This window comes from Mauremys mutica, chromosome 20, assembly GCF_020497125.1.
Source record: "Mauremys mutica isolate MM-2020 ecotype Southern chromosome 20, ASM2049712v1, whole genome shotgun sequence".
In the NCBI taxonomy this organism is placed as follows: Eukaryota; Metazoa; Chordata; order Testudines; family Geoemydidae; genus Mauremys; species Mauremys mutica.
The window spans coordinates 8818358-8829920 of record NC_059091.1 but is presented as its reverse complement, the minus strand read 5'-3'; the positions used below and the strand labels follow the sequence as shown (position 1 = coordinate 8829920).

Sequence of the window (11563 nt, the reverse complement as noted above, 5' to 3'; positions counted from 1 at the left end):
AATATCTACATTAACTCATCTAGATATTTGCCCAGTTTTACAACAGGCTACATCAAAAGCACTAGCAAAGTTAGTACAGACTAAAATTTCCTACAGGCAATGACGTGTTTATACTGCTCTATAGACTGTACACTGAAATGTAAGTACAATAGTTATATTCCAATTGATTTATGCTGTCCTTATGCATAGAATGTCCTTCAAGAACTCATTCATAAAGCCACTCTACTTTCCTTCAAATCCTTCCTCCAGCCCCCCGACAAGGAATTAGCCCTGGCCCAGTAGAGGCCCCAAGGGGAAGAGCTGAGACACACTTGACTCTCTATTTTATCCCTCTCACTCCACCCTTGGTCTTTTCCACAGAATGTAAACTCTTTGGGGCAGGGACCCTCGTCTCTATACGTGCAGGCAGTGCTCAGCAGAGCAAGGGGGCTAACAGAGGGCAAATCACACACCACGCAGCAACACCGAACCACTTTTCCAGGGTTTTTGTCCTTTGTCCTTTGCTGCCAGTCCAATGGGTCTGTGGCCACTTCATCCATTGTGATCCCCAGCTTGTTCCATGCTAAGAGGGAATCCTGCCCCAACTACCTGCGCTTCGTGTTGGGAGCCATCCAGCTGCCTGTACTGTATATGCAATTTGGTGCTCTCAACCCGAAGCCCCAGTGGACATATAAGAAAGGGGGCTGAACGCGGCAGACCCACTAGCCAAAACCCAGCTTTGGGGTGAAAAACTATGGCCAAAGCTTTCAAAGCATCTAACATCCAGTATCTAAAGCCAGCTCTAGACACCTTGAGAAGCAGCTTGATTATTTGGAGACACTGGACTCCTGCTGATTTCAGCAACTCTGAAAAATCAGCCCACTTAATTAGGTGCCTAAATAGGGATGTAGGTACCAAACTTGAAAACACCCAAATGGGAACAGATTGGTCCAAATACCCATCCCTTGGTCAAATTCTAATGAACAGCCAATGACCTTCAAAATGCTGGACCTCCCTGGCTTCAGTTGGGGCTGATGCAGATGCTGGGCAACCCCTTTGCAATTTGGGTGCTGTGATTACAGCTGTGGAAAATTCCCAAGCCATGATCTTGGCTGAGCCAATGCTTCATAGGGGTCAGGCCTTGGCTTTTCTTTATCTTAAAGGTAACTAGAAAATAATTTAATTTAAAATTAATTAGGTCCATTACGTCCATCAATGGCTATTAGGATGGGCAGGGATGGTGTCCCTAGCCTCTGTTTGCCAGAAGCTGGAAATGGGTGACAGGGGATGGATCACTTGGTGATTACCTGTTCTGTTTATTCCCTCTGGGGCACCTGGCATTGGCCACTGTCAGAAGACAGGATACTGGGCTAGGTGCACCTGTGGTCTGACCCAGTATGGCCGTTCTTATGTTAAAAATTAAGTGAGGAACTCAATGAAAATGAGACACTGCATCTAGCTCAAAGGTGCTAAACTTGATCATGCCAGTACAAGTGTGATCAGAATCAGGTCCAATATTTTAACCTCTACTGAAAGTCAAAGCTAAAGTCACTCATTTCTGGGCTGTTGAACACCCATCGAGCTTGTTTGCCGAGTGCACAACAGACAGATTTGTCAGGCACCACCGCTTTGAGACAGCCATTACTGAATAGGAGTACTTGTGGCACTTTAGAGACTAACAAATTTATTTTAGCGTGAGCTACAGCTCACTTCTTCGGATGCATAGAATGGAACACACAGACAGGAGATATTTATACATACAGAGAACATGAAAAGCATACTTCCACCTTTTCATGTTCTCTGTATGTATAAATATCTCCTGTCTGTGTGTTCCATTCTATGCATCCGAAGAAGTGAGCTGTAGCTCACGAAAGCTCATGCTAAAATAAATTTGTTAGTCTCTAAGGTGCCACAAGTACTCCTGTTCTTTTTGCAGATACAGACTAACACGGCTGCTACTCTGAAACCCATTACTGAATGTAATGAAGCCTGACATTGGTGTGTTTGTTTAGGAGGCCCTATATCTCCTTCTATAGAAATTCCAATCTGTTTGGGATCTAAACAAATAACATTTATGGGTCAGCGAAGATCAGTATGAACAATTTCACTGCGATTATCGCAGCTTACAGACTGAAGATGGAACGTCGTATTTAGATGCATCTGATGGAGACATGGGGAAGATGCTCCATGCACAGCCTGCATGGAAGGGGTTGTAATAAGCCAGCAGACAGCCGTTTGGGAACTTTACATTTTCCACGGCAACTTTAAACAAAGCTACAGGAGACATGAGCAGAGCCAGCAGAAAGCTGCTAATTTGCATCAAATGAACCATACGGCAGGAACTATTGTCTTCAAAGTGCTTTTGACTCTGAAAAGAGAGACTGTCTAAATTTCATCAAGGGGGCCCATGTCCATCATCTCTCTGAGACGCCATAGTAAATGCGCTCACCTTGCAAGGAAGCAGAGGTTTTCTTCTACTCACCCTGCAAACTAATGCCAGGATCAAAGAGTTAAGCTGGGCTTAAGTGCGAAAGTGTAGTGGAGTGATTACCTGCTCCTGCCATGTGGGGCTTGAAACAGCCCAGGGGAGGGCTGCGGCTGGGGGCAAGAAGCCTGGGCTGATTGGAGGAAAGTAGGCTCAGCTGGGGCTATGCCCCAATCAGGCCCAGCTGGCCCCTATAAAAGGCTGTGAGCCAGCAGCCCAGGCAGTCTCTTGCTGCATGTAGAAGGAGAAGGGCCTCGGGCCTCTCTGCAAGGTGCTGAGAAGGGAACCTAGAGTGGAGCAGGGCTGGGGAGCTCCAGCCCAGGAAAGCCTCAGGCTGAAGGCCCCTCAGGTATTGGGTTGCAGGGGGAAGCCCATGGGTAGGCAGAGGCAGCAGGTCTGAACCCCCTTTGCCTATGATGAGTGGCTTACACTGCAGTCTGCCCCAGTGAGCGGGGGGCCAGACAGGAACTGGCAGTAGTCAAACACTGAGGTGAAGTGGGGATAGTGGGTGGGGGTTCCCCTGTCAGGGGTAGACCCTGAGGCTGTGAGGGGTTACTGCCAGGGGGGCAGCACTCCAGGTAAAAGGGGCACTGGGGTCCTGGGAGGGACATGGGGCCACAAGTAATGCAGATCATTGGCCTATAGAGGGTGCTCTGGAGCTGGAATGAGCGAATTCCCAGAAGTCACCAGCAGGAAGTGCTGTGGCAGTGAGTCCAGAGGCTTACAGGAGGATTAAATAACACTTCCTTATTTACTTTCTTCAGGTCAGTCATGATTTTATAGATCTCTATCATATCCCCCTGAGTCATCTCTTTTCCAAGCTAAAAAGTCCCAGTCTTATTATTCTCTCCTTATACGGAAGTTGTTCCATACCCCTAGTCATTTTTGTTGCCTTTTTGTACCTTTTCCATTTCCAATATATCTTTGAGATAGGACAAATCTATCTGCACACAGTATTCAAGATATGGATGTACTATGGTTTTATATAGAGGCAATATATTAATTCTGTTAATGTTGCATTTGATTAGACACTATACAGTGCCTAGCACAACAGATCCTTGTCCATGACTAGGGCTCCTGAGTACTATGCTGAGACAAATAAATAGTAACAATGATGATGTAGAATAGACCCAAGCTCTCCCTCCTGTACCTGGGCTGGCTCTGCAGAGTTAAGAGGATCAAAATGCAACAAATCCTCCCCTTCTCATGTTTGTCACAGCTCTGATTCCAATACACACACACAGAGCAGGCCAGCTAAGGAGAGGCCATTTTTAGACAGTCATGTTTCAGAGCAAAAGCATGTTATAGTACTGAAGTGACATCTTTCAGGGGGCCCCAGCATGTGCTGGGCAGCTTAGTCTAAGGAGGGCAGCCCATAGTTCATGAGGATGTGCCCCTCCCTACTTGACCACACTCCCAGCATAGGGTTAGGAACACCTGGTCATAAAGGACCCTGGCAGCTACAGTCAGCACCACCTACCAGGCTGTTAAAAGTCCAGTCAGCAGTGCTGCGGGTCTAAAGCAGGCAGTCGCTACATGTCCTGGCACTGTGCTATGCCCCAGAAGTGACCAGCAGGTCTGGCTCCTAGTTAGGGGGGCCATGGGGCTCTGTGGGCTGTCTTTCTCCCCCCCCCCCAGTACCAGCTCCACATTCCCATTGGTTGGGAACCATGGCCAATAGGAGCTGGTAGGGCGGTGCCTGCATGTGAGAGCAGTGCACAGAGAGACCTGGCCACTAGCCTAAGAGCTGGACCTGCTGCTGGCAGCTTCCTGGGTGCAGCGCAGAGCCAGGGCAGGCAGGCAGCCTGCCTTAGCCCTGCTGTGCCACTAACTGGGAGCCAGCTGAGGTAAGCCTGTGCCCGTACCCCAGCCCTGAGCACTGCCCACAAACCGAGCCCCCTCCTGCACCCCAACCTTCTCATCCCTGGCCCCACCCCAGAGCCTGCACTGCTAGCTGGAGCCCTCATGCTCTGCACCCCAACCCTTTGCCTCAAGATGCAGCCCCCTCCTGCATGCTGAATCCCTTGGCCCCAGCCTGGAGCTTCCTCCTACACCCCAAACCCCGCATCCCCAGCCAGACCCCTCACTCCCTCCTGCACCCCAACTCCCTGTCCCAGCCTGGAGCCCCCACCCACACCCTAAACTCATCATTTCTGGCCCCCCCCCTGGAGCCTGCACCCCCAGTTAGAGCCCTCACCCCCTCCCACACCCCAATCCCCTGCCACAGCTCAGTGAAAGTGAGGGTGGGGAAGAGCGAGACACCAAGGGAGGGGGAATGTAGTGATTGGGGGGCAGGGTCTCAGGGAAAGGGCAGGGCTAAGGTGTTTGGTTTTGTGTGATTAGGAAATTGGCAACCCTAAGCATATACAGCTCCCCAGCTCTCAAACTGCACTCCCAGCATGCACTGCTCCCCCCTCAGCTGCTGTTCCAGCACACACTGCTCCACCTTGAGCCATGTCCCCAGCATGCCCTGCCCCCATTCAGGGTGCAGTCCCATCATGCCCTGCTCTCCCATGCAGGCTGCATTGCCTCCCCAGGGGCCACTGCTGTCCCAGCATGCACCATGCCCCTCAGCCATACTCCCACCATGCACCCCGCCCTCCACACATGCCCTGCGCCATTCCATCCCCAACCCCAGGGGGCGCTGCCGCCAGCGCAGAGTGACCAGGCAACTCCCTCACAGCCCGCCCCTCCCTGCGGTGCCCGGCTAGCCCCGCCCCTTGAGCTGGGCGGGGTGACTTCAGCAGCCTCGTTATGGTGCCCGAAACGGGGGTGGGGAGTTAGAGCCTCGCTGTGGTCTCACAGCGGCGGCGGGAGGAGTTTCACACTGGCTGCTTCGGAGACGCCTTCGCACTAAGGCCACGCGCTGCTTCGGCGCAAAGCCTGGTGGGTAACGGCTCAGGGAGGGGCCGCGCGTGGGCGGGGGGAGCTTCCTCCCCCTTTCCTCAGGTGCCCCCGGCCGGGTTGTTGGGGGAGGGGCGGGGGGGCTCTTCTCGCCTCTCTCTCGCTAGGTGCGGTCGTTGGGGGGAGGGGCGGGGCGGGGGCTCTTCTCGCCTCTCTTGGTGCCGGTGGTTCGGGGGGGGCCGCCCCGCTTGCCGCGGGGGGGGGGCCTGGGCTCGGGCCCTGCTGCGGGCCCCGGGGCTGACACCGGCTGCCGGGCCCCGCCTGCTCCCGGCTGTGCGGGGCGCTGCGAGCCTGCGCGGGGCCGGGGGGATTGTGTTGCCCGGCGCCCCGGCTCGCGGTGTGGCGGGAGCGGCCCGCGCCACTGGGGATGCCGGAGAGCCCGGGTCCTTGGCTGCCCGCGCCTCAGCCTCGCTCTGCGCCACCCCCAGGCTGTGGTCCGTGCCCCCCGCAGTGTCCTGTGGCTGATGGCTGCCCCCATAGTGCCCCGGGGGCAGGTGGGGTAGGACACACCAGTGCCCTTGCGGGGGTGCCCTAGGCCAGACCGACCAGTTTGTCAAAGGCACCTCGGACATTGTGGTGCCGGTCAGATCTGCAGCTCACACTTTAGCGAGGGATACGCAGCCGACACACGCGGCCCATGTGTGCCAGTTTTATTGGGCACCTCCTTTTTGGCTTTTTTTTTTTTAAAGCAGCAACCATATTTTCTGGTGGGCAACCAAATCTGAGATCCAGATTGTCTCTAGAGTGTGTGCAGTCCTTTATAAATCTAAATAAGACAGAATTTAATCTTGTGAGGAAGGATTTTTTAGATGAGTGATGCATTCAAATTGTATGAATTGCGGTGAAGACAGGAGAGAATCTAACTCTCTGCCTTTTTTTTCTTCTTCATACAGATCCTACTTTCTTCTTCAAAATAGGTGTAAAAGTGTTGACCTGTCAGGCAGGTGGAGTGGCTCAGGATGGAGCACTAAATTGTGTATAAGAGATAACTGAGCTCTCAAAATACATGGCTTAACTTTTCTTGGGAACTGGTTCTTTTAACCCTTTTAAATTTATTGGGCAAGGAGGATGTTTCAGACAAAAATCTTTGGATTTTAGCATCTTGGAAGAAACCATTCTGTGTGTGGCAGAAGAATATGAGGTTCCAGGTGCCCTACGTTATACGTGGGCCACCTTATAAGCTTGTGTCCTAAGCATACATAGCATAGATATAAAGTCTACTGGCTGCTGTCATGCAGTTGATCATTGACCCTTAGTAGCTGTGATGAATAATTTGAAAGTTATTTCAATTTATTCCAGTGCTTGCAAGTTGAAGCTAGAAAAATTTAGAGTGGAAATAAGGCTTATTTTTAACAATGAGGGTAATTAACCATTGGAAAAATTACCAGCTGTTGTGGTAGACTCTCCATCAAACTTTTGAAATCAAGATTGGATGCCTTTCTAAAGGATCTGCACTAGGTCAAATGGGAATTAAGTCAGGGCAGTCCTATGCCTTGTGTTATGCAGGTCAGCCTAAATCAGTAGTTTTCAACTTTTTTTCATTTGTGGACTCTTAAAAAATTTCAAATGGAGGTGCAGGACCCCTTTGGAAATCCTAGATATAGTCTGTGGACGCCCATGGGTCTGCGGATCACAGGTTGAAACCTCTTAGAAGAGACAATTATGATCATCTGGCCTTAGCAATCTGTGAATCTCTTCATTTTTGGTCTATAGGGTAGATATTTTAAGGAGGAGAGTGACACTCAGAGACTGGCTCAAAGGGTCCTCCAGCGAAACTTAAGTCAGCGTTCTTTCAGCATCATTAAAATGGATTTAGAAGACAACAATGGTAAGTATTTCTTTGCTGGCTTGTAACATTCATGCAGGGGTCTGGACTAGATGACCTCTGGAGGTCCCTTCCAGTCCTACAATTCTGATTCTATTCATGGTTCCTGCAAAGATACAGTGAGAGACAGCTTAGATCTTTGAAAGTATTAAAGTATCTTAAACTTGATTAAAAGGAGGGAGTGGCTTCTAGGGAAGTAACTTTCCCCTCTAGGCATTAAGTTTGGTGGATATATGCATCTGTGTATTAGAGCAGTGGTTCACTGCACCTGATTTTGGGTCCCAGAATGAAAGAATTTGTGGTCTTCTTGCAGTTCAAAACCACACAAACTTTAGAGGCAATAAAAAGATGATGTGGGTCAATATCACAGCAAGAAACCATACCTAGGTTTTGCAAGGTGGGTGTGAGACTGCTTGGGTGATATGTAGTTCCTGGGTGGGTGACTGGGTGTACTGAGACAAACTCTTCTAGGCAGCATATTGGGTGCAGACATGCATCACCATGCCCCAACCTTTGTTAGCCGGGAAGGCTGGAGTGGGGGTGTAACTCAGCGGTGTGGGGTTCATTTTATTTATATAGCATATGCAATCTGGCTAAGCCACAGCGTTCTTATCAGTAATGTTCAAGGCATGAAGGCCTCCAGGAAGTTGTCATTTTACAGTCGTCCTCTGTGTGTGTGGGTTCCCACACTGACCTAGTGGACTATGTCCCCCAGCTGCAGCATGTCAGCGGTCTGGAGAAATGGCCGATCCAACTAGCAGATTTGCTGTGTGGGGTACAAACTGGTTACAAAACTACAGTCATGTCTGGTGCAGACAGGGCCTAAATCAGTTTCCTGGGGATCATCCCAGTAAAGTGACTTCTTATTAAGGCCCTATCCATGCCACATTTAATAATTTACTTTATTACCAGTGGCTGGCTCCAAAACATGGTTAATATCCTGTTAGTGCTAGGGCTGTCAAACGATTAAACAGGTTAATCACACGATTAAACAGTAAGAGAATACTATTTATTTAAATATATGTGGATGTTTTCTACATTTTCAAATACATTGATTTCAATTACAACACAGAATACAAAGTGTACAGTGCTCACTTATATTTATTTTTTATTACAAGTGTTTGTACTGTAAAAAAATAGTATTTTTCAGTTCATGTAATATAAATAATATAGTGCAATCTCTTTATCATGAAAGTTGAACTTACAAATGTAGAATTATGGACCAAAAAAATTGCATCCTAAAACAATGTAAAACTTTAGAGCCTACACGTATAGTCAGTCTTCTTGTTCAGCCAATTGCTAAGATAAACAAGTTTGTTTACATTTGCAGGAGATAATGCTGCCCACTTCTTGTTTACGTCACCTGGAATGAGAACAGGCGTTCACATGGCACTATTGTAGCCAGCGTTGCAAGATACTTAAGTGCCAGATGTGCTAAAGCAGGGATAGGCAACCTATGGTACGTGTGCCGAAGGTGGCACGTGAGCTGATTTTCAGTGGCACTCACACGGCCTGGGTCTTGGCCACTGGTCTGGGAGGCTCTGCATTTTAATTTAATTTTAAATGAAGCTTCTTAAACATTTTAAAAACATCATTTACTTTACATACAACAATAGTTTAGTTCTATATTATAGACTTATAGAAAGAGACCTTCTAAAAACATTAAAATGTATTACTGGCACGCAAAACCTTAAATTAGAGTGAATAAATGAAGACTCGGCACACCACTTCTGAAAGGTTCTGACCCCTGCGCTAAAGATTCATGTCCCTTCAACCACCATTCCAGAGGACATGTGTCCATGCTGACGACAAGTTCTGCTCAATAACGATCTAAGGCAGTGTGGCCCAACGCATGTTACTTTCATAATCTGAGTCAGATGCCACCAGCAGAAGGTTGAATTTCTTTTTTGGTGGTTTGGGTTCTGTAGTTTACACATTGGAGTATTGTTCTTTTAAGACTTCTGAAAACATGCTCCACACCTCATCCCTCTCAGATTTTCAAAGGCACTTCAGATTCTTAAATCTTGGGTTGAGTGCTGTAGCTATCTTTAGAAATCTCACATTTGTACATTCTTTGCATTTTGTCAAATCTGCAGTTAAAAATTGTCCTTAAAATGAACAACATGTGTTGGGTCATCATCCGAGACTGCTAGAACATGAAATATATGGCAAAATGTGGGTAAAACAGAGAAGGAAACCTACAATTCTCCCCCAAAGAATTCAGTCTCATATTATTTAATGTGTTATTTTTTTAACAAGTGTCATCAGCATGGAAGCATGACCTCTGAAATGTGGCTGAAACATGAAGGGGCATATGAATGTTTAGCATATCTGGCATGTAAATACCTTGCGGTGCTGGCTACAAATTTGCCATACAAACTCCTGTTCTGAGTTTCAGGTGACATTGTAAATGAGAAATGAGCAGCAGTATCTCCCATAAATGTAAACAAACTTGTTTTTCTTAGCGATTGGCTAAACAAGAAGTAGGACTCAGTGGACTTGTGGGCTCTAAAGTTTTATGTTTTGTTTTTGAGTGCAGTTATGTAACACATCTACATTTGTAAGTTGCATTTTCACAATAGAGATTGTACCACACTACTTGTATGAGGTGAATTGAAAAATACTATTTATCATTTTTACAGTGCAAATATTTGTAATAAAAACAATAGAGTGAGCACTGTATCTTTTGTATTCTGTGTCGTAATTGAAATCAATATATTTGAAAATGTAGAAAACATCCAAAAATATTTTATACTTCAGTTGGCATACTGTTGTGTAACAGTGCAATGATTAAAACTGCGAGTAATCGTGATTAATTTTTTAATTGTGATTTTATTTAATCGCATGAGTTAATTGTGATTAATATACAGTCCTAGTTAGTACCATGGTCGGGTAAGGGAGCTGCCCTCTTCAGAGGCCTAGCCTGGCATATGGCGCTGGTTTGATGCACTGGGGATGACACCCCCCCCACACACACACACACACTAATTCATGGGTACACAGGCTTGGTGCTCTGGAACCATTGGATGAAGTTCAGGGCTTGTCTACACTACCTCTTAAGTCGATATAATTTGTCGGTCACAGATGTGAAAAAGCCACCCCCCGGAGCAACGCACCACCTGAGCTGTCCACACCAGCCCTAAGTCAGTGGGGGACACTCTCCTGCTGTCATAGCTTCCGTCTCTTGCTGAGGTGGAGTAATTATGCTGATGGGAGAGGGCTCTCCAGTCAGCATAGTGCGTTTTCACCAGACTCACTAGAGCAGTGCAGTAGTGTAGACTAGCCATCAGACAGGACCCTCTTGTAGAGTGACCACCCCTCGGGGCGCACACTCACTAGGACAAACCGCCTGGGCTTCAGCTCCTCCTGGGTCTGACCTCTGAGCGTTCAGCATCCCTGTTTCACGCCATAAGCTGCCTGCAGCGAGTCCACCTGAATAGAACACCTGGGGAAACCTTGCATGCCCCCCTAAGGGGCCATGCACCCCCGACGGTGTAAAACAGAAGGGTTTATTAGTCGTCTGAAACAAATCATAGAGCAGAATCTTGTTAGCACAGAAAGCAGGAAGTTAAAGCAAAGTCCATCTTAAGGCGACCCAGAGCCCTGGGTTCTCCCGCTCAGTCCCAAACCAGGAGACTGACTAGCTTTCAGCAGCTCACTCTGTCACACCCAGTTGCCCCTCCTCCATCCTGTATGCTGTTGCCCAGGCAAACTGGTCACCTGGCCTCCACCTCTTTGTTCTCTAATTCCTCCGACTGGCTCTTGCAGAGAATGGGCCCCAGAATACAGAATGTCCAACCATTGGCTGGGCCCAGGTAGCTAGATGGCACTTGTACCTTCCCTCTTGGGGTATCTGCAAAGCTCTCACACCCTTATCCCACCGCCTAGATACTTGTGCAACACATAGGGGAAACTGAGGCACACAGTATTCATACAACATTGACAATTCACACTTTGTCAAAAGTAGCCATTTGTCCTAGTGACCTGTGTCAGTCTTTCTCAGTGGCCTGTCCCTCTGGTCTCTCTGACACTGTTTAGAAAGGCTGCAAGCTGGTCCCTGGTATCAAAAAAATTTAAAAACACTGGTTTATGTAATCAATCTGGCCCTTCCCCTTACTTCCAGCTCTCTAGAGAACATCCCACAGTCTGTTGTCCCTTGTTCCTTTGTGTGCATGCCCTCTGTACACTGATACAAATGTGGGTAAATAGCATGGAAGGTGTGAGGGGAGACACATTTGTAGTGGCAGGAAAGCTGCTGCACAAACACAAACTGAATCCTGAAGAAGAGATCTGTGTATGCTTGAAAGCTTGTCTCTCTCACTATTGGAAGTTGGTCCTCACCTACTTTGTCCCTTCTATGTAACTTTTAA

At 48.0% G+C, this 11563-nt stretch overlaps 1 protein-coding gene across 6 annotated transcripts in view; it reads left to right on the top strand.

The window, feature by feature from the left end:
- The first annotated feature begins 2695 nt into the window (after positions 1 to 2695).
- Positions 2696 to 11563, top strand: part of LOC123353605 (gametocyte-specific factor 1-like) — a 31145-nt gene continuing 22277 nt past the window's right edge. The window contains exons 1-2 of one of the 6 annotated variants that reach the window (XM_044994836.1): positions 2696 to 2813; positions 7082 to 7196. In XM_044994836.1, the coding sequence (XP_044850771.1) occupies positions 7175 to 7196 (22 nt within the window). In that variant the 5' untranslated portion in view covers positions 2696 to 2813; positions 7082 to 7174. Of the gene's footprint in view, positions 2814 to 3207; positions 3229 to 5208; positions 5351 to 7081; positions 7197 to 11563 lie in introns of those variants that run through there. The other 5 variants (XM_044994837.1, XM_044994838.1, XM_044994835.1 and 2 more) reach the window with 5 other exon arrangements.